General features: G+C 39.2%; 1 protein-coding gene across 5 annotated transcripts; it reads right to left on the reverse strand.

Annotated features, from left to right (window-relative positions):
* Positions 1 to 838: 838 nt before the first annotated feature.
* Positions 839 to 23,597, reverse strand: carm1l (coactivator-associated arginine methyltransferase 1, like; the record flags this gene model as incomplete). 5 transcript variants are annotated; one of them, XM_081354197.1, is made up of 13 exons in its annotated part: positions 23,361 to 23,597; positions 21,052 to 21,177; positions 17,367 to 17,473; positions 17,155 to 17,235; positions 14,577 to 14,687; positions 11,470 to 11,647; positions 11,036 to 11,126; positions 6,131 to 6,212; positions 5,947 to 6,032; positions 5,344 to 5,433; positions 5,064 to 5,201; positions 4,139 to 4,228; positions 839 to 2,928 (listed from the first exon to the last, which is right to left on the reverse strand). In XM_081354197.1, the coding sequence occupies exons 1-13, from the start codon at positions 23,503 to 23,505 to the stop codon at positions 2,919 to 2,921; spliced, it is 1,335 nt and encodes a 444-aa protein (XP_081210323.1). In that variant the 5' UTR covers positions 23,506 to 23,597. The 5 variants fall into 5 exon arrangements, with proteins under 5 accessions (XP_081210323.1, XP_081210322.1, XP_081210320.1 ...); XM_081354196.1 differs by having other exon boundaries at positions 1,653 to 2,928; positions 17,155 to 17,238; positions 23,361 to 23,591; XM_081354194.1 differs by having other exon boundaries at positions 1,653 to 2,928; positions 17,155 to 17,259; positions 23,361 to 23,591.

Raw genomic sequence — 23,597 nt, forward strand, 5'->3', positions numbered from 1 at the left:
GTATTTAAATGCAGTGTAAAGTTTAATTGTGTATTAAGAAATATTATTGTTTTAGTGAACTCGATTAAAATAAGTTCAGAGTACTCATAACTATTGTTTTTATAAACTTAATTGAATTGAGGCAATCGGTTTCCTCAAATGAAATGAGTTAGCTTAGCTTGTTTTACAGTGCGAGTAATCCATTCCAGAGTTGGAATTGATTTTTGATTCCCAACCCTAGTCACTTCTGCCTCTTTTTTTTCTTTCTTCTACAAGGAAAAACAAAAATGTACTATACCTGGTCCCACTATTGTCAACAAATTGCTTAGCTGGAGAAAATAATGATAATTGTCGTTATGCTTAAATATACAGTCACATATTGACTAAAGTTTTCTATTGTCTTTTCACTAGCGGATGAGTGCAGACAAGGGTGGACGTCTCGTAGAGAAAGGAGAGCAGGAGGGAGTCCGGTCACAGGCTTCCTCCACCTCTTCCTAGAAGATAGAGTCACTGACAGTAATATGGTATTGGGGAAGCCCTGACCCCAGAGGAAGGAGAAGATGCCATGGCTGAGGAGACAGCGCACACACACACACACAGACACAGTGTGAGGCGAGCCGGTCCAGCGTTCAGGGACAGACAGGCCACTCGCTCAGGAGGAAGAGCCTTAAACCCCCAAATTCACAAACTAGTGTATGAAGCAGATGTCTGTGGGCTGGACACTGAACACTGGGCGAGAGTAGCGGGCGGCAGCGGAGTGTGTCAGGGGTGTTCGTAAGCTTATTCCCCCCCAGTCTTGTGTCAGCTGAACCGTGTGCTTTCTCCCTCACACACAAGAAGACGCATCAAAGTATTTGTTCCAACAGTGTTCATTCAATTTATTTGTATTTTTTTTACGTTATTATTATTATTTGTTAAAGTTAGTATACCAGCAATAAAATATTGTCAACATTTCTGATTATATGCGTTTCATATTACAAATCTCTCATATTCTACCATAACATATTGAAAACGTGAAGGGGACCAAGGTGAAAAAGTACTCGCATAATGTGCTTAAAGTGCTCTATTTTCACACACTAATTTTGTACTTAATATACTAAAAATTCTTCTTTAGGACTTAAGATGATCTTGTGAACAAGCGTGCTCAACTGTGCTATTTGAGACGCCATGAATATGAACTAAACTGTGCTTTTAACAGACTATCTCTGTGGTAAAGAAAATGTTTTTGGTGACCACTAGTAAACCTGAACCCCTCTGTGTGAAAGACACTGGGTGATGTAAGGCTTGCTCCACGCTTGAACTCGCTGAGCTCCTGAGAGCGGCCCGTTCTTTCACAGGTGTGTGTAGAAGCGTCTGCATGCCGGTGTGCTTGATTTCATACGACTGGCCCTGGAAGTGATTGGAGCACCTTTGAGGGGGGGGTCCCAATACTTTTGCCAATATAGTGTATATGTCTGTGATTGCCCACAATGATCAACAATGACAACATGTTTTTGAAGCGTTGATCATTGTAGCCAATCACAGACATGTTGAGCACATGAACGCAATGGCCAATCAGAGGTGTTCGAGAATTGAGAACAGCATTCACAGTGCTAGAGGGAAGAGCTGGTACGGTCACATTTTTAAAATTTCAGTACCGACTTGGTACCTAAGTCAGTACTTTTGACAACTCTAGTTTATACTCTTTATTACATACAGAAATGGACAGTTTGTGAACCCTGTTTTGTTTTCAGACAGTTTAATGTAATCTTCAAACAAGTCCAGTACAATGTTACGGCCGCTCGTCAACGGCAGCGGTCACAGCTGCAAGGCCACAAGAATCAGTCCTCCGTAGGCTAGACCGTCCCATTGAACAACACTCGGTCCCACATTCGTGGCCTCTGAAGTCCGTGTCCTTCGAAGGATCCAGAGGAAAACAGCAACACTGACTCTAGAATGAATGAATCCATCGCTCCAGTGTGAAGCGAGATGTAACAGGGACTCACAGCCATCTATATTACAAGACGAGTGAGGAACGAAAGAACCAACAGCAGGATTTCAGACGCTAGAGATTGGAATGCAGACTTCACCTGTGCATTTACTGCGTTCTGGATTTAGTTATTTTTGAGCCATGGGTCGTAAGAGTTTATCTCCAGTCACACCTGCATGATCTTCAGATATTCTGTGTGTTTGATCAGCGATGTAGCGAAACTGCATATTGTCATTTTCTCCGAAGCCATTTTATTTCATTTCAGTCTTTCAATTGAAAATGTTTTAAACCGACTTAATTCACACATTTCTGTGATTGAGATTGACTTGCGTTTACACAAGCAATAGATGTCAGGATTAACGCACATTCATGAAGCTCATCAAATATGATAAACAAGAGCTCAAACATGACTTGACACTCAAGAACCAATGACTTTTCTTCTCACGTGTCCAAGTACGCTCGAGCTTCCGGAAGAACCAATATTTGTTCTTGCGCTTCAAGCAATCACGGTTGAGATTTTGATGACCATATCTGTGTGTTGATCAATGATTATATGTGAATAAAAGCCTACATTTTGGGTGAACTATCCTTTTAATGTAAAACCAATTAATTAAAGATGATGGCTGTGAAAATAAAGCAATTTCGATCAGTCACCTTGTTTTTATTAACATATATCACATATCATGATATCACATGCACACAGAACCTTCCCTGCTGAAAAATCCAGCATGAATGAATTCCCTGTCGGTCCAGACTGGTTTATGCTGGTCAGCGCTGGTGAACCTGCATATTCATGCCGTTCTCAAGCGACGCTGAGCTGGTGTAGCCGCTCCACATCATTCCTGACGCTGGGTTTTTCAAAAGGGTTCATCGGTTCAGATCTGAGGACTTTAATCTGGCAGTAATATCGATGTTTTTTTGTTATTTCTGCAATGTTGAGTGATCGACCTGCAGTCTTGAGAGTGATGATTCAGGCGTAACTGTAAAAGACAGAGACACAGATCACACTTACTTAAACACTCAATACACCTGGCGTTTCATCTGAAATACAAGCTCAAATTGTAGTTATTAAATAAAATAATAACACTGCACATAATTCATAAAGGCATCATCTTAATTAGCAGAATTACAATGATCATGGAAAAGCTGCAAATGTCAGGTTGTCAATAAAAGTTTTATCATATGTCATCATAGAACTCAATCAAATCTTAAAATGTCTGTCAATGTAATTCTGTTTATGTAACTCAACCATAGTGATCTAGACTCAAGTTTCAGATCAGTTTTGAAGACTACGTTGTTCTAGGAACATAAATCCAGTAAACATTACTATAGACTGTTAGGAACTATAGACTTTGCTGTTAAGTGCAGTTTTCATCGTACAGTTTTGCTCCTGGAGGAGTCGTGTATTGGTGAGTGTGTGAGTAGCAGTGACGGGTGTGTAAGCAGAAGCAATGAGCTCTGACCCGTTCTGAGGAACAGGTTCTTCTGTACAATGCAAGTGTTGTTCAATTGAATTCTGTTTCATTAGAATAACTTGAGTAGGGAACAAGACACTGTGTAGCGCTGCCATAATCCGGCATCCCTGCTGAGTCTACCTTCAGAAAGATACGCAGCCTGCTAGTGTTATATATATATATAATCGTCACGCCTGAGGTGTTCCCCATAGCATCAGCTACTGACACGATGTCTCGTTCTCTACACAGGGTTCAAGGGTTACATAAGTAACCAAGACGTTTTCTGCACATATAATTTGGAGGCAGATTTACCCTCACTGCTGATTCTGCTGCTAATGCTGTTGGTTGGTTCTTTCAGGGACTATAAGGTCACTAACAGAGGACTCAAGACAAACTCAGCTGATGATTTATACGTAGAACGAAATTAGGAATTATTGTTTGATGGTTTTTTTTGTGTGTTTGGATTATTTCAAATGCACCATAAAGTAACTCTATCAGGATGTTAATGCCAGATGTAAAAGGGGCCCAAGATATCTAAACAGTTCTCAGCAGAATTAGAAAGCTTATCACATGCCTCGTCTTGTGTTTACTACGCTTTACTGTTGAATTCTGCAGGTCCCCCTCAAATCACTGCAGATAGCGGAAATAAACTACAGCAGTGTCCAAATTCTGTTTCATAGGGATGACTAAGACTAACTTTTCTTTGTTTTCTTTTGCTGATTTCTGTAGTGCTTACCGGAAAAAAGGATTTTTCAAATCCAGTGTGTTCCCAGATTTAAATCCAGACTGATCGACCACAGCAGTGATGTGAATGTCATAGCTTTGTCTATAAAAGAAGACGTTTGCAGTTAAAAAAAATGTTATATACCACCAATCTGTATATAGTCAAGTTGTGGACATTCCTGTCTCTAAAGGTTTAGACATTAACATCAAATTAGTATGTAAACGAATACAAAAAGGGGGGATTACTTTGAAGATGCTGAAATATAAAACATTTGTGATTTAACATTTCCCCCCTGTATAATTCCCTTCCCCAATTATATATTTTTCTATATTTTGCTTCCATGTTCCAGACCCAGAAATGTTATGCTCCCCAAGCCCCTTTCACACAGCGCGCTGATCCCGGGAAATTGCCGTAAAATTGCAAGAGTGCCTTCGGTGTGAATGCCGGGATTGATGCCGGGATGGGGACCTAGTAACATTGCCGGGATCAGTCCCGGAACGCGCCCTGTGTGAACTAAAGCCAGGACCAATGCCGTAAGGGGTGTGTCGTAGTGATGACGTGCCATCGTGCGACTCTGTTGCTCTTAGAAGAAAGTTTGTGTTTGTCATCAACAAAGAAAGAACGAAAAAATGTCTGCAAACTGGAATGAAGCCGAGACCAGGAGCTCCTTACTATCCGCACTGGAGCTGAGATCGTTCGCCAGCTTTGAGGAACGGTACACGATGCGTTAGTGTACATGTTTTCAATGCGTACGTTACACGTCACATCCTGACGTCACGTGTCTTTACGGGATGTGTGTGAACGCACTCACAGATTCTGGAAAATCACTGGCAGTGTGAATGAACCAAAATCAAACGATCCCGGGACACATTATCCGTGTATTTTCCGGAATCTCTGTGTGAAAGGGGCTCTAGTCATATAACGAAGTTAGTCGTACCTCCTGTTGGCTATTAGTTGAACTTGTCCAGATAATGTCTGTCCCATTTTGGCAAACAGGGGGGTTTGCAGAAGACAGCGCACCTGATACCAGTGAGTCAAAGGTTCATTAGGAGCAGTGGACAGCCATACTGTCATTCTGTACAGAAGGAGAAAATAACACAATTATTAACACTTTCAAGCATGTCATCCTCAGAAGAACTAGTCTTCCTCTCGTATTTTAATTAATTTAGTCCTAAATTGTAAGTCACTGCAAATGTAAATGTATCTTACATTCTCACCTTGAACCAACAAAGGCCACATCGAACCAAAAAGCAAGTCCATGAATGAGCCCTGACTGCAGCAGTTTGAAGACAAATGGGATTTCCAACCTGTAAATTACATAAGCTACAAATATTGAGACAATGCTCTAGGTTTTCATAACATTTTCTGAAACATACTTTTTTCAAATGCATCCTTCATGTTTTTTAACAGATTGTCCCTAAATTTGCACAAAATTTGGTGTAAAATGACTGCAAGACACTTAACTGTTCTCCAGTAACGCATACATCTAAATGTGATGGTAAAGATGTCAAATGGCAAAGCTGTATCCTTGTATTGACTTTTCTGATTGAATTCTCTAAGCATACAAGACCAGTTTAGTGACAATCACGCCATAAGTTTGTCTAACTCGTGAAATCAACCACCACTCTCCAGAAAAAGCATATTTGCTAGAACAGTTACCAAACAGAGGTGGCATTTTGGCACTTTTATCTGTTGACATCAAAGGCTGCACTTGTCATTGGCACATTGCCCTGAAAATGCCAAATAAATTTACAGTGACACACACACTGACTTCAAATTAAAACCTGTTAAGTAAAATGTGTGCATGCTATCAATTTTACCGATGTAAATCTTCCTCTTTTGCCTCCAGAAAGTTGATTGTGTATTTCACAGACCTGGCCATGAGAATCTGCACATCAAATGTGTCCTGAAATGCACAGACATAATGACAACGTTATGAAGCAATCTGAGATCCAGATTCATGAAAGCTTGACATCTGGATATATGTGACAAACATGGACTCACGACTATTGGCTGTCTGAAGAACTCATCCAACGCAGAAGAATGAAGGCCGCTCAAGTTCACGCCATAGAAACCCCTCTGATTCCTGAGTTAAAATCAAATTACAGTTGATTATGTGTACGTGTCTAACCAACATCACCAGTGAACAGACATGTCTGACATGTCAGATTTCAAAATCATTTATCGCTGTTTGTGTCAGTAAATCAAACCAGTGACTAAATAGTCAACTTCATTTTGTTCTTTTAGTAGGATGAAAATAATCTGTTACTTAAACTGATTCAATTATATATAGAGAGCTCCCTTTACAATCGCTGGAGCTGTCAATCAAACAGTGCCAGTTTATCAGTGACTGAGTTCTGGACTCTCGCTGTTATAATCAGTGATGCTGTCTACACTGCACAATGAATCTCTTACTGTATTCACATCATATTTGCACCATGGTTTGCTCTGTTAGCTATGGTAAAAGCATTCGTGAGAGTGCAGAAATCGAGCTGTAATGATGAGATCACTGCATTCATGCGACGATCTAAATATAATGCTATAATCAACCCTTTTCATGATTAGTTAACCGTTAGTCGACTAGAAGAGGCTTGGTCAGGAAATCCAAACATTCGCCATCATTTATATAATCAAATTTCGCTTATCACTTGAAACATGTAAGTAGCAGCACTTTACACGTCCGCTCGTTCTAATGCCAACCTAGACAATTATGCGTTATTATTAGGCGCATATACAGGCGTCAGTGCATCACTTGCATTTAACTTAAAATTCTTAAAAATCTCTCATTTTTCGTCATACAGATAAGAGTAGTGCAAACTGTAAAGGGTCTACTTTTATTTTTGTAGTGTTTTTGTAAAATAATGGCGCTTTCTGTTGATTCTGTCTTGACCTTGAGCACATCACATAAATGAACCGGAACTAAGCGTAGCCTATACTTGCCTCACAGACATGAGAAATATATCTATAGAAAGCTTGACATTTTTACATTTGAATAAACATAAATATTCTCAGATTATGTGAAATCCGTATGAAACATATAGGCGCGTCCACTACTGCGGAGATGATGATGAGTCAACATCGCTGACTTAATCTCTGCAGCCGAAAACACAGAAAACAATTTACCACATTACCAATAAATTATTACATTTTTAGACAGTCTCATTCTTCTTCTTTTTCACAACACATTCATAATCATTACGTTTTCCGGTGCGCTGTGGCAAGCTTTATGTTTGAATTTGTGCGCTGATTACGCTATACGTTTTTTATATAGGCAATTAAAGGCGCATTATTATGATTTATGGCTTATTAATATAAATGCACGATTAGTCGACGATGCTAAAAGTTTTCGAGAGGGTTCCACATGTAATACTAGCTATTTAATATGCAATTTTAATATTTTATAAAATTGTAATATTTAATATGCATGTTAGCCAATCACAGCACACGGAAGTCTCACAGAGACACGCCCCTTCAAACAGAGCATTCAAATCAGATTATATCTAAATTATGACAATTTTAGATGTAAAAATCCTACTAACATTAAAAGTGCACCACAGGAAACATTTTAAAATAATAAAACAATGCAGTTCATGACCCCTTTAAAGCCCTTTAGATGAACATTTCAGCACGTACCCACTGCAAAGCACGAGCCAAATTTCTGCTCTTACAAAACAAATATTTGGTGTTAAATTTGACATGACACCTGGTTATATTATCTATAAAATCTCCAGTGTGAAACAATGATTTCATTGTCTGAAGTATGCCACTACTTCAGTGGTTGTGAAGTATGGTCACGCCACACGCATGAAACTCCTCACAGTCAGTCTGGTTTAATAGCACAGGCAGAGAGAAGAGAAGAGATGAAACATGAGTCAGGGTTGGACTGAACCACAGCGTTTTACAGCGCCGGGAAGCTGCTGGCTTCGGTTCGGTCACGGCACGGTGCAAGAGCTGTGTGGGCGGTCTTTCCATGCTAGCAAACCTCAACTCCCTGTGGGCCAATGCAAAATAAACCATCATGGATGAGGCTGTAAACATGCAGTGTATGCATGTAGGGCTGAGAGTGGTTTGCTCATGTACACTATGGAAGAAACGTTATAGATTCTATACAAGCTAAGTTTTCTCAACACCATTTGTGTAATAATGTCCGTCCACAGAAAATAATGTTGGTTCATCAAATGTTTACAGTAATACAGTACATGCGCAATGGAGCAAAACAGGGATTGAAGGAGGGATTAAATGCAAAAAGTGAAGTACGTACTTTTGTTAAAACACTTTCAAATATGAATGAATTACTCAGAACTGTTAACTTTGGAGCTGTAAAGTCAAAATCATTATGTTTATCATATGTTTGAGGTAGTGGATGAACGTTATCAACATTTGAGCCCTAAACCAATCCTACTTGAGCCAATTTGACTTCTTTTCTGAAAGAAGTCTCTTAAGACTGCATTTATTTGATCGGAAAAACAGTGATGTTGTGAAATACTACAAATAACTATAATCATGCTAATTTGCCTTCTGATTTACAGATATCGTGGGTGGAGCTACTTTGTGTAAATAATCTCTTTCTGGTCTCCTTGCACGTGTTATGTTAAGGTTTACCATTGAAACGGATCTGGCTGGCCCGGTTCTCAACTCACCGACGGATATATGAAGTGAATAAAACATTATATTTTGGTTTCTCAAACAGAGCAATAATATGGCCTCAGATGACGTGGTGGAATATAGTGCATTAGCCGTATCAACCACTTAACATAACATAAGTGGCTTTTTCATAGTCCCCGTTCATTGTATTTGCAAGGGTAACAGTGAAGAGCAGTCTTCAGAATCTCGTGTTGTACAGAAGACATGAAGTTATACGGGTTTGTAATGTCATGAGGGTGAGTAAGGCCGTGTGTCCACCAAAATGTTTTTAGCCAGCCCCTAGCTATGGGCGCTTGAGAGCGTTTTGGCAGTGTTGTGTTTTTTTTTTTTTCAGTTGAGACACTTTGCTTGTTATGATATGTAATATCGTGAAAGTGTTACTAGTATCTCATTTCACACATATTTTGTTTCTGTGTTGATTCTATATTAAAATGTCGATACAAATGTAATGTATTTTCTCTGGCTCTTGTTTTAAATGAGTTTGTTCCATTATTATGCTTGTTGTTGTCGTCTGTTGACATTGTACAAGCAGAATGTGGCGATTGGTCGGTGTGGTATTAGTCCCGCCCCTCCTCCACTGTGATTGGACGGTTGGGTAAAAAGTGACAGTGATGAGCGCTGCGTTTTACCCAAAGTTGAACATTCTTGAAATCTCGCCGACCTGTAAAAAACGGCGAACGCTCAGCGCTTCAGCACGAAAAAAAAACGCTCATGGCTTTTTAAAAACGAGGCGCTCCTATTGAAAACAATTGAAAAAATAAGCCAGCCACATGAAAAAACACTTTGGTGGACACACGGCCTAAGGGTGCTTTCATACTTGGTTCAAATGCCCAAACCGGTGGATTGTGTTGTCATTATATTATTTGTGTCCAAACCATGGTGCGTTTGCATCATCAGAACAGTAGCTGTTTAGTGTTTACCCCTGATGTTTGGTAATAATGATGCAGGAGAAGGTGGCAAAATGTATAGTGTTGCCCACCATACTTTTACTTAGGTTTTGTTTTCAAAGCATCAGCACGTAACGGTTTGCAGATTTGTGCTGAAGGCGAGCAGAAATGAGAAGTTCTCTCTGCTTGCAGAGCGTCAGTCACGCTTGTCTGTAAAGTGAGTGAGACGCACTCAACACAGTTTTATCCAATCATACGTCATCAATAGCGGTTCGCTTCTGTGATTTAGTACGACTGCATTCATATCAGCAGCGAACCGTACTGGAGTTCACATGAACCGTAGTACCGTACCACCACTGTTTTTATGTGGACACGGGTACGGTTCACGGGTGCGTTCACATCATCCAAACGAACCGAACTCTGACGTCAATCAAACCCGGGTGAAAGCAACCCAGGGTGTGTTCACACCTGTAGTTCAGTTCGCTTGGTTCGTTTGGTCTGGAAAAAAATAACATTTAGTTGTCCGCTTAGCGTTCACATTGGCATTAACACCGAAATTAAAGGCACTGGAATATGTTCACGGCCCTGATTGGTCAGCTTTTATGACGTATATTTTGAGACGGAACTTGCCGAACATCCAAAACAAAGCTGTGTTCAGGGCTAAATGCGCTCGTTGGATGTGCTGAGCCTATATATGATGGTATCTTGAGCAGCTGAGAACTCGTGAAGAGCTTAAAATGTGTAACGGAGTCAACACAGTGGCAGGAATCACACACACACACACACAAAGGAGGATCTGCTGTGAGGAGACGCGGTGCTGACGCCTGTACTGAACTGTGATGGGCAACATTTGACTATTGACGTGCTTCCATTGGGAGTATTTTAAATTTACAGGTAATGCAACAATTTAAAGGGAAATGGAAACGCGGCTTATGATGAGAAGAAATATATAATACACCTGAGCATTTTGTGCTTTTACGGTTGCATCACGCCCCGTTTTGGTTCGTTTAGATGCCTTTGACTCGTGTTGCGTTCATATTTCAGTTGAACCGCACTGAAGTTAGTTTGGAAGTGGAGCGGGACCCGTCTTTTCAGCGTCCCGGTCCGGTTGTTCAGATGGCAGCGTTCACACTTATTTAAATGATCCGCACTAACAGAGCAATCACACCAGAGTTCGTTTTAATCCAACCACTACACACACTAAATGACCGGATTTTCATTTTCTCTGTGAACTACTGCATTACGAGACTGGTAGTTCTCTTCAACCAATGCACAGGGAAGAAAAAGCCCTTCAAAAACACATTTCCTATGTCCCAGATGATGTCCCAATTGCAGGTTTTAGCAGGTAGATTGTACAGAAAGCAGAAGAGGGCATTACCAGAAGTTGGTGCGGGCATGATGCTCCATGTACAGCTGTTCGTCAGTGAAAGGAGCCAGGTGAATGTCACTCTGCGTAGGGAACATCATTCCTGGACAGTCAAAGAAGAAGAGTAAAGCTCAGCTAAAGAGGAAAAACTATGCCTCTGAAACTTTACTTTTCTCTATTCAGTCAATTCCCAATTAATAAAATTAGCCTTTACTCTTTGTGGTTTACATTTGCTGCTAGCAAGTGCATAATGTGACATTTTTGGTTTGTCATCTAGACATGTTCTGAGACTCTCATGTTGACTTTGAGTCCAATGACACCAACAGAAAAAACACAATTTAGCATTGACTTGATCTTCAATAACCCATCACATTTGAACACATGACATATATGAATTAGCGTGTAGTGGCGTTTATTGTGGCACTTGTTGTTTGCGATGTACAGACCTTTGGGTTTTAACCAGTATTTGGCGTGCAGAAAGCTCTCCAGCATCCTCTCGTTGAGGAGCATGTAGCCGATGGGCTCCGAGATGATCACATCCACCTTCTCCGGGCACGACACTTCCTCGATCTTTCCTGACAAGACCGTGATTTTGTCAGACAAGCTATTGCTTTTCACTAGAATCTGAAGAGACAAGGAGGACCAAACAGATTGAGCTCCATCAGCATCTTTTCCACATGCTGTCAATCAACTCAGGAAATATTGCGACTCGTTCCTCAGTTTGTAAAAACAAAACAGAAATCACTTCTATTTCTTGCACAATAATAAACATTAAAATACACACTATTTTGAAAGTATAACCACAAGATTGTTAAATGATCACTAGTAGCTGTCCTTGAGTAAAGATATATTAGTTTTTGAATTTCGTTTTTTATGTAATGTTAATTGCAATGTTAAACTAAAATATACTTTGATGTAATTAAAACTTGAATGTCATGTATTTCAATATATTTGTAATTACACATTTGTAATGATGTTGCAATTTAGTACATTTTAAATATATTGACTTTAAAGTCACCATGAAATTATAATGGACAATTCTTTTTTTACACATATATATATATTTTTTCAATCTTGTCAATCAAATCTTAATCTTAATCTTGAGTTAACTTCCCCTCCCTCTTGCAGCAGCTCATCTCTTCTCTGATGACGAGGGCGGGGCAATAACCTGTCAATCACATGAGATCCACCAATCGCAAACCACAATTATCCGATCAATTCCTCATGGACAAAATCAAGCCCCGCCCACATCTGATCTTGTTCCAGAAGCGTTTCACTCAGATATACGTCACAATAGGGATGAAAAGACTAGCACAACTTCCGTTTTATGCTGACTTTAAACTTAAAATGGACTTTAAATGGAAAATTCCTTACACTTTAAGCATTGAGGCAAGTTAAAATATGGGTTTGATTATCACCCTTGCAAAATAACACAAAATTTCATTCGTAATCTATTTTCTAAACAACGGAAACCATTTAGAGATTAAAGGGTTAGTTCACCCAAAAATGAAAATTCTGTCAGTAATTACTCACCCTCATGTTGTTCCAACCATGTAAGTCTTTCGTTCATCTTCGGAACACAAATTAAGATATTTTTGATGAAATCTGACAGAATTTTGACTCCTCCATAGGCTTCCAGTGTGACCGAAACTCACCGGCCCAGAATAGTTATTAAAACATCGTTAAAATAGTCTAAGTAACTACAGTACAGCACTACATTAAGTTTATCATGCGACGAGAATACTTTTTGTGCGCAAAAACAAACAAAAATAACGACTTTATTCCACTTTTCATTTCCTTCTCTCTGGGCCTCGTAGTGTTTTTGCGCTGTGCGTCTGTGTTGCACGTCATCACGCATCACACACATGACCGGCGTCGGCCAATAGTGAGCCTACGTGGTGACGTGTAACACAGACGCGCTACGCATTGTGCGCAAAAAGACTACGCGAACCAACTAGAGGCCCAGAGAGAAGGAAATGAAAAGTGGAATAAAGTCGTTATTTTTATTTGTTTTTGCGCACAAAAAGTATTCTCGTCGCTTGATATACTTAAGATTGAGCCACTGGAGTCACTTGGACTATATTAACGATCTCTTTAATAACTTTTCTGGGCCAGCAAGTTTCGGTCACATAGAAGCCTATGGAGGAGTGAGACATGGCTCAGATTTCATCAAAAATATCTTAATTTGTGTTACGAAGATGAACGAAGGTCTTACGCGGTTGGAACAACATGAGGGTGAGTAATTACTGACAGAATTTTAATTTTTGGGTGAACTAACCCTTTAAGAGTTAAAGGCTCTGTTTTATAGTTGGATCATTGGTTGTATAAATCAGATGTGTCAGTAGAAACACAAACACATATGGTTGTAGTCTACAAAGAGAAGCAAGACCTTTCCATTAAATGAGAAAAAGTGAGCTATTAGTACTAAGCTTGTCTGTTAAGAAAGCAGTGTTTATCCATGAAAACGTGTCCTTTCCCACTATGCAAGTTTCCGGGCCAAATCTGTCTTCAAGTCATTTAGCAGCCAGAATGTCATGCATTCCTGACACGCAGGAAAGATCCTTCTGAAGGTGTTGCCCTGGGAAAGTGTGCCAGAAAAGTCGGCTCGGCCTGGGTATTTTTCCACAAAGCCCATAGCCCCGAACTTCAGGCCACAGGGGCGTGACAAACATAGATAGTGATAAGTGATTTATCCTCCTAGCACATCCAACAGTTGGCCAAGAAATACATATGTCCTCATTACGCCCTGAAAGCTCTTTATAATAGATTGACTAGTGGAAATACATGATTTGCTTTTATTGCCACACTGTAAGAAGAAAAAAAATCCATAGACAAACAGAAAGTTACTGGTAATTTTCTGCCAGGACATTTCCTGTTAAGTTGATGGACATTTCCTTTCACCCTGAAGCACAATACAATGCGCAAATTAAAAATTGATCAGATTTCCCAATGTTATGATTAAGTGGTTAATTCACCCACAAATTAAAGTTTGTCTTGATTTACTGTATGATGAGCCACATGATTTTGCTAATTCTTACAATAAAGTCTATGGAAATGGATGCTGTAGGAAAGGACATTAAATAAAATTAATTAAATAAAGTATCATAGAAGTATCCGTGTGCTATGATCCAAGTCTGAAGGCTTACAACTGTGAGGAACAAAGCCCAAACTCGAGCCAAACCTAAAACTTCCCTTTCAGAAAAACACTCAAATCTCATTTGCATTGTGTATATTCAAATCAAGACCAGTCGCATATTAATGGTGTCAAATGCCATTGTTTTGTGCGTCTCATAGCCAACATTTGAACATGCAGAAGTGAGAATGAAATATGAGAGCTACAGTGCAAGAAAATATTTTGAGCACACGAATCACATTTCATCCTGTTCCTCTCACACAAAGATATCATGTGACTCAGGAAGACCTGCAAGATAGTGCATGCGTCACACAGACTTCTTAGACATTTGAACATGCAAAGCATCTTTTGTTCTCCAGAAGAAACTCGTATGGGTCTGAAATGAGTGTGGAGGGTAAATCATAAATAGATTGCGTGTACTTCTGCATATTTGGCCACAGAGCTGGCCTCCACCGCGTAAACTCTCTTCGCCCCGGCCTGGACGGCGAAGAAGGACAATATCCCCGTCCCACAGCCCACATCGAGAACCACCTATAGACAGATGCACACCATCAGAACCCATCTGAGGAGAACTGTTTGGTGCTAAAGAATTATCAACACAGGACAATAACTCTATACTAAGACTTTCATTTTTATAAATCTTAAAGGTGCACTCAGTAAATTTTCTTTTAAAGGGATACTTCACCGATTAGCATTAAGCTTTGTATGAGTAGAAACCCGGTAGTATTTTCGATTGACCGTGCATCCCTCCTTCATATCCCCCTGAGACGAGAGATTTCTGTATTTCTGTATTCTGTACACATTCATCTTTCCAGCGGTGAAATATCCCTTTAATTAATTGTATTATTTTTAATCAGTATGTGTGTTGGAATCAAACCCGTGACATCGGTGACAACATTTCCATATATAAATGATCTACTGCTGTCGGAAGCACACTGGAGCAGGTCTATGAGCAGGACAATGAGGTTTATAAATAGGGTGTTTCTACGAAGAAATCAGTTCAACACCCTTTTTTGTGTGATGCTGAATCTGATGACAGGTAGGGCCGGGTGATATGACAATATCGGAGCAACTATATACAGTAAGTGTCTATCGACAAAGATCTGACATATGGCCATGGACACAGAAAGCTGTGAGTACTTTATTTAGATCCTTTTCGCAGCTTAATATTGAATTTAAAGGGACTTGAATGGTCAAATACACACAAATGTGTCAAAAAATATCTGTTGTGGAGAGTATGCATGTGAACATAGTAGGTTATATCTTAAGGGTGTGTTCACACATGTAATTCGGTTCACTTGGTTGGCACACTTAGGCCCAGTTTCACAGACAGGACTTAGATTAAGCCAGGATTAGTGTTAAGTAGGTTTCTGGACTGTGTTGACTGGTTCTGACTTAACTGGGATCATCACGGGGCATCGGTAAGAATGCACAAAAGTCCAATCACTGTTGTTTTAATAGTAGGGTCAAGCCATCTGACATACTCAATGCAGTGCAGTACAGATGTACAGTATGTGATATTAAGGGTGTTTGTTTCAAAGTTACGCACACTCATCTACGGCTTGACTACACGCGAGCCCTCCACAGCTTTCATGGAAACATAACTTGTCAAACTCTGGGGGCGGGACTAAGTTACGACTGTCAATAATTCACAACCCACCAATAAGAATGAACTTACTGAGCCTTTTCAACAATTAGGCTTTAGTTCAGTTAGGACATTTAAGTAGCCTTTATAAACGTGCCATAGAAAAAAAACATTACTGATGTGCATCTTGAGACAAAACAAAGGCATTATTTAAAGATATCTCAGTGCAAGTTGCTTTCAGTTAAGAGAGCTCAAACCTGCATTTTAGTCTGGGACTAAGCTTAAGCCTTGTCTGTGAAACCGGGGGTGAGTACTGGTTCGCTTTCTAACACCAAACCTAAAGATACAAAGCAAAAAACGGATTTTATGATGTTTATTTTGCGACTGAACTTACCAAACATCAAAAACAATGCTGTGCTCTGGGATAAATGTGCTTGTTGTATGTGCGTAGCTACATATGATGGTGTTTTGACCTACTGAGAACTGGTGAAGAGCTTATCAAATGAGATTAAGAGTCAAAACAGCGTCAGGAATCCCTCCTTTACATACAAACTAAGAACTTCTGCACGAAATGGAATAAACATTGCGACTACAATGAGAAAAAACATGACATCATGTCCTGTTTTTGGTTCGTTTAGCTGGCTTTGGACCGTGTTGTGTTCATATTTCAGTCGAACCGCAGCAGAGTTTGTTTGGAAGCGGAGTGAGACCCATCTCTTCAGGGGTCTAGATTAATGAATAATGTCTCAGTGTTGGGATGGCAGCGTTCACACTTTAAGGCACTTTCACACAGGGCACGTTTTCTTCGGTTCGAGCGTGATTGTTCCAGGGTACTTTACCTAGTTGCTTTCACGTTCACGTGAATCGCGCCACAGTTTCAGAATAACCGAACTCAGACCGCTCGGGTTTGGCTCCTGGGTCCACATGACGGCTTTCACATGATACATTTTTCACGTGAACCGCGCCCTGTTTGGAACATTTTAATCAAACCAAACCTGCCAAGTGTGAACACACCCTAAGTGATCGTAAACGCAGGAGCCGCCTAATATTCCTGCTGCTCATTATTGTTAATCAAACAGCAAAAGAAAAAGAGAAAATCTCTCACTGCTCTTGACTGAATAACTTTAGTAGCTTTAATAAGAATCAATGTATATCTTGTTTTTGTTCTAGTGTTTGTAATTTACTTTATGGTTCTTATTTTTAATAAAAAATAATATACGTATAATATTACTGTGAAATAAAATGAATGAAAAAAGATTGTGGTCATATTGTCAACCCCTAGTAACAGGGATCAGCACAAGTCTAAAAACATTGCCATATTGGCCAACAAAGCATAAAGCAAAACAAATACCGAGTACACCTTTAAAGACTAGCAGGATAATGTGCTTGATGAAACTAGCTGAGAACACATACTTTATCTTTGAAGTCGACATCATTGAGCAAAATGGCTTTTTGGTACGTTGCAGTCCTGAGGTAATCCTGAAGCATGTTCTGCTGCTGGGACAGACAGCCATAAAACTGAGAGAAAACTGAACATGTCTCAGAGAGGTAAATCATGTACACTGATCACATACAAGACAACTGAAAAAAGTTGGAGGTTTGCATGGGGTAATTGTGGGCTTTACCTGGAAGTACTGCAGTGCAGAGGACTCATCGGTCCTCTGCTGAAACACAGACGGCTCTGTCCTGAGGTCCGTCCACGAGCTCAGCAGTCTGTGGAAGCCCTGAAACTCTGAGCAGAAGACACTCCTTCACTGTCATGTAATAACACAACCCGAGCAGTAATGGAGTATGGCAGTTTTTATCCGGAGACATCAGTATCATATTTCTCAGGACTCTTAATGATCCACATGATCAAAACTTTCTTGAAGTCGACTGATGCCTTTTTTTGCCTTTGTTGCCATTGGCTTTTGGCTTGCTTAGTTGGGGACAATAAATTTAAAATTTAATTTAATATTCAACAATAATATTGATCTGCCTGCATTGACACCACTATATGAGAACTGAACTGAGCTGGACGGTTTTCTCCAGGCTATATATATATATATAAATGAACTAAATTAATAACTTTTTCACAACAAAAATGAAACATCACTGAACTTACTTTAGCTGGACTGTGACACTATTTTCTTCTAGAAACAAACTTTGTTGCAGTATTTTCCTGTTATCTCTGTAAAGCTGCTTTGAAACTAACTGTATTGTAAATAGCACTATATAAATAAATGTGACTTGACTTGAAAAACCTGTTTCATGCAGTCTACTACAGTCCTTCTTGTCATCTGATTGATAGTTTAGACTTTTCAGCAAGATAGTAAATATGTTTTTTTCTGCACAACAGTAATTGAATCTTTGATGCCTGAATAAGTGCAAATGACTTTTATTCCACAAGTGGCAATGATGAAGTGATGTTTCACTCATAGTTACCGCAGGCGGAAAACAAAAGAATAGGAAGTATCATCAGCAAAAACGATTTACCAGGACTGAATGCAATCAAATATTAGTGTCACTGTCACTTGATGTTGGATCTGTTGAAGAAGCTGTCAGTGATCAACATATTGATTTTGAAGATGTTGAAAATAATTGTTTTAAGAATATGTTTGGGATCGCGAATATGAGCCAGATGTTGAATATACTGGGGAAATGAACTCTGGGGAGGACAGTGATGATGGTATAAAACATCTGCTCAAACTGAACCCTTCCAAGCTCCAAAGGGTAACAAAATATGCTTTATTTTATTCTTCTGCAATTGTTACTCTAATATCAGGAGAGTTTTATATTTTCACGACAGGTAGAGATATAGATCCGGGTCGCTAAAGACCCGAATACGTAATAATGATTGGCGAAACATTCACGCATTTAAGGGTTAACTTGAAATGTTAAAAATGTGTACTTATATGTAAAAAAACAACATTAACCTTGATGAAAATTATAGTTAACTGTTATTATCAGCATCAGTGTATCATCAGTATATAGTATATCATATTACAGTATGTAGAGGCCCTGTCACATTTAAAGAGATTTAAGGTTGAAACATTTGTTCTGGATGCTAAATGTTATTATACAAATCTTTGCTAGACATTATATTCAATTACAAGGACTTTTTTTTATATTTTAGGTTAAAATACATATAGATATTGGAGCTGTCAAAATGAACGTGCTCATTTTGTAATTATTTTCTCTTCAACGCGTACAAAATATTAACGCAATCAACGCAGCATCAGGTTTTTTCCTGCCATTCCTTGGTGTTACATTATATAATCAAGCTGTCATTCACTCAAATGCTTTTAAACCATTTAAGCACGTCAAAACCAAGCGCCAACCTTCCGGTCTCTCTCGTGAATCCAACACGGAAGTGGCTTAAACTGCAATTCATCGACTGGCCGCTAGATACTGGATGCAAAAGAGAGTCAATCCCATAAACCCACATGTTAAAATGTCCAAATTTACAGCAGAAAAAAAACATATTTACAGCCAAGTGCAAAAAGTGATTTTGGTCTATATAGCTAATTTTGCCCTTCATGACAACTGTGAGGGGGGTGAATTTTTTTGTAACTCATACGTTTAAATTATATTAAGCCTTAAAGTTGTGCATAATTAAGGGCGTGGCCACTTGAGTGACAGGTGGATTGCTGCAGATGTCACTACTAGCCGTTTGTCTGCTGTCTGTGATCATTTTCGTTTATCCGGGAGTGACGCACAGACAAGATGGCGACGGCAAGACGACACTATGTCCATTGTTTTATACAGTCTATGGCTGAGACGCAAAAGACAACTCAAATTGATACTGGCGCGCGTCTGTGAAGCGGCTCTATATGAACACACATTCGACACACATGAAAGACGCTTCTCAGACAGCGCGCCAGTTCTCTTTCACGGTTGAACACACAAAAACACACAAAATGATGTCAAATTCCCATTCCTGGTGAGTATCCTCGTAATCACATTCCTAAACGAGTTAAAAAGTTGGGACAGCTTCATATGTGTGTCAGATCAGAGAACAAGAGAAAAATCACTCACTGCTCTTGACTGAATAACTTCTGTAGCTTTAACAAGAATTAATCTATATTTAATTTACGATTTTATTTTGCATTTGAGTACTTTATTCAGTTTTTATATTTTCTACCTGAACATTACTGTTAGAGCCATTCCTGAAAATCTTAAAGCACTGCAGGTGTAACGGTGGCTGTTTCAGAGAAACGAGAGTGGGATCCAGATGCAGCATTTATTCAAACAAGCATAATAAAAGGAAATCCAGGCAAACTGATAAATGCAGACACGAGCAAGGAACGCAAACAAAACTGACGACAAGCGCACACATAACATCCATAGAAGGACATGAGAAACACTTGGGTATATAAACACTCAAGGGGAGATTGGCGAACAAGACACACCTGGGAACAATCATGAACTAATCAACAATAAAAACTACAAAGGACTACAAAGCATGGCACAGAACAGGAAGTAACAGAAAAGTCCACACAAGACAAGGGGAACACAAGACAGGAATGTGGGCCAGTGAAAATCTTGGCTGATGATGGCTTTCAATTATACTGTAAGGTATTAGTAATAGTTATAATTACTCATTTCATCTCTAGAAATTGATAAAATCATGGTAGTAAAAAATCATAGTACTTAGTAAAAAGATGCTATTAAACAAATATTTAAAATATACTATCTTTATGTTGTTTCTACATAAATTTGGAGATTTAATGTGTAATTATTACAATATAAAAATATAATAAAAATGTTTGTTACATGCGATTTCTCACGATTAATTACAGAAAAAGGTGTGATTAATTCAGGGTTTTTAAAAATAATTTGACAGCACTAATATATATTCACAAACATACACATTCATATCCCCTTTATAAGTCAGTATATAAAACATGTGATGTTGAGAGTGTCTCCACAGTGTTTGCAATTTAGTGATATTTCTATCATGCTTGATTCAGTTACCAACGGATTAATCCCAAATCTCCTCCATGAGCCGTTAAACACAGATGTACAACAGATGTGCTGGAAAAACGCAATGCTTCTCAGAGGAACAAGAGCGAAAGATTCCATACTTTGATCTTGAATTAGTAATACTAGAAAAATATTGAAGAAATAAGACTGAAGAGCAATAAAGAATAATGCATGCTTCGAGACTGGAACAGGTTTGATGACCTAAGTAACATTTGGCTTCTAAAAGGCATTAATGTTGCATGACATCAATACATTTCTGTCACTTTTGGAAGACTGATCAGGCACACGTCTGACTTAAATATGTCAGTTTTGAGATAGAGAGTGATGAAAGAGTAGATAACTTACCTGACTGAGTGTTGAAGCGCATGAGGATGCTGAAACAGCCCAGTGTGACGAGGAACGAGCGGCTGGCCACCCGACAGCACTCCGTCTCCCTCGTGATCGAGAACTTGAAAACACAAACCCCAGCATCTGAAAGCAGAACGATACACAGGGTATATGAATGAGGAATGTGAATGCTGATAAAAAAAAAGAGAGGATTAGGACATCCCAAAATTCTGTCATCCGTTACGCTCATGTCATTTCCATATGACTTCCATGGAATACAAAAGGAGATGTTCGAAAAATGTTCACACAGCTCTTTTATATGAAATGAAGTGTTAAATGATATTGTTATATTGTGCATGAATCGGTTCCGCTCGGCATCATTTATGTCAAAGTTGCAGCAAGATTTTCAATGAATACTTAAATTGTTATCAAGCTTAAAGGGATAGTTCACCCAAAAATGAAAATTATCCCATGATTTACTCACCCTCAAGCCCTCCTAGGTGTATATGACATTCTTCTTTTAGCCAAATACAATCTGAGTTATATAAAAAAAATATCCTGGCTCCTCCAAGCTTTATAATGGCAAGTTTTTGAAGCCCAAAAAAGCACATCCATCCATTATAAAAGTAATCCATACGACTCCTGTGGGTTAATAAAGGGCCTGCTGAAGCGAAGCCATGCGTTTGTGTAAGAAAAATATCCATATTTATAACTTTATAAACTATAATCACTGGCAGAGGTCACTCTTCCGCTGAAACTAGACTCTAAACTAGACATGGCTTCGCTTCAGAAGGCCTTTATTAACCCACAGGAGTCGTATGGATTACTTTTATGATGGATGGATGCACTTTTTTGGGCTTCAAAAACCCCCATTATAAAGCTGGGAAGAGCCAGGATATTTTTTAATATAATTGTGTTCGTCTGAATGAAGAATGTCATATAGACCTAGGATGGCTTGAGGGTGAGTAAATCATGGGATAATTTTCATTTTTGAGCGAACTATCTCTTTAACAGCCTGTGCTCACCACATGCTTTTGATAAAGAAAAGAAATACATTTTGCTAAACATCTCCTTCAGTGCAGAAGAAAGTAAGACATATGTGTCAGCTAGAAGCTGGCATCAGAAATGTGTGTGTCCTGCTCTGTGAGGGAGATGTGATCCAGAGAGAAGCTGCTATCTGATGCTGTGTGTCGGGAGGCAGAAAGCACAGGCGTCCAGGGCCAGTGTACCGTGTCCAAGAAAATAGAGTCCGGCCGGTGCAGGCGATCCGGAGCGGCTCATGGTGTGTGTGTGTGTGTGTGTGCACAGTAAATCCCAGCGATCTGTCAGAGTGACAGGACCACACAATGAGACCCGGGAAATGTGTGGCACACCTGAATAAAGACTCTTCACTTGTCCTTCAGCCAATTAACAAGACGCTACAAAAAGAGCCAGAAATTGTTTGGTATGACGTTATTTACAGTGTAAATGCTTCCATATGGTTCTTCACTTCCTTTACTCATCATATTTTTCAGACAGGAGCAGATAGGCCTACTGGGAAATTGCCATAACATCATACTTGAACAAAAAACATAGTTACAATTAAATGAACAGAGCAAAGTGACGCAAAATTACGAATGAGCTCTCCTTTTCTATATTTTTTCAGCAAATAGAGAGTTAAAATCATCCTCAATCCTCATCTTCCATTTTTAACCCTTAGTTTTTGTGGGATTATTTGGGATGGTTAGGGATAAAGAGTGTTGTTCTGGTTATTTGTATCATTTTTCTTCATTTATGTCTATGGATGTAAAAAATAAAGAAAACAGCATGCTGTGATCTTTTCCATATATGTCATGCATATATTGTCATTTAAGAATCTGCTTGAAAAAATTAGTGTGTACTTACTATGGGTAAAGGGTTTGGTTTAAGGTTAGCTGCATGTAATTATGCAGAATCTGTAGTTATTACTACAGTAACTACATGCGGAATAAGGACACTGTAAAATAAAGTGTTACCACAAAAACTTCTTCTGTAGCCTACATACATGTCGAAGATATGTTATTAATGTGTGGATACCTCCAGGACATGGTTTGGGAAGAATGTTATGATAAATAGACTCATTGAGTTTATACTGAAATCTCTTTTGACTTGAGTATCAGACTTTGGCTCCTTAGCTTCTGAAACGCCGAGAAGACATACGTTAGGCTACATGTATTTCCTATAGAAATAACAGCCTTATTCATAATTACAAGCAGATAACGCTAAACCAAACCCATACCCTAATACTAACCCTATGTAGTTCATTACTTAAATGTATAATTACACTGTAACACAGACGTTTTGTTTACCGTCGTTAATGGTGAGAGAGACGTCATCGTCCAGCTGTCTGTGCGCGAGCAGCGTGAGTTCCTGATGTTGATCTCGCTTTATGTCGCTCTCGTTGAGAAAGATCACAGTCACAGAGAAACGGCTCTGTAACTGATTATCGCCCATGACTGAACCCAAGACTGGCGAAGCTCTTGTGTCCTTCTTGCACACGCATTTTGACAGAGAGGTTGTGAATAGGTTCAAATGAGAGGAGGGCC

Source organism: Scardinius erythrophthalmus (assembly GCF_964197995.2).
Source record: "Scardinius erythrophthalmus genome assembly, chromosome: 23".
NCBI lineage: Eukaryota > Metazoa > Chordata > Actinopteri > Cypriniformes > Leuciscidae > Scardinius > Scardinius erythrophthalmus.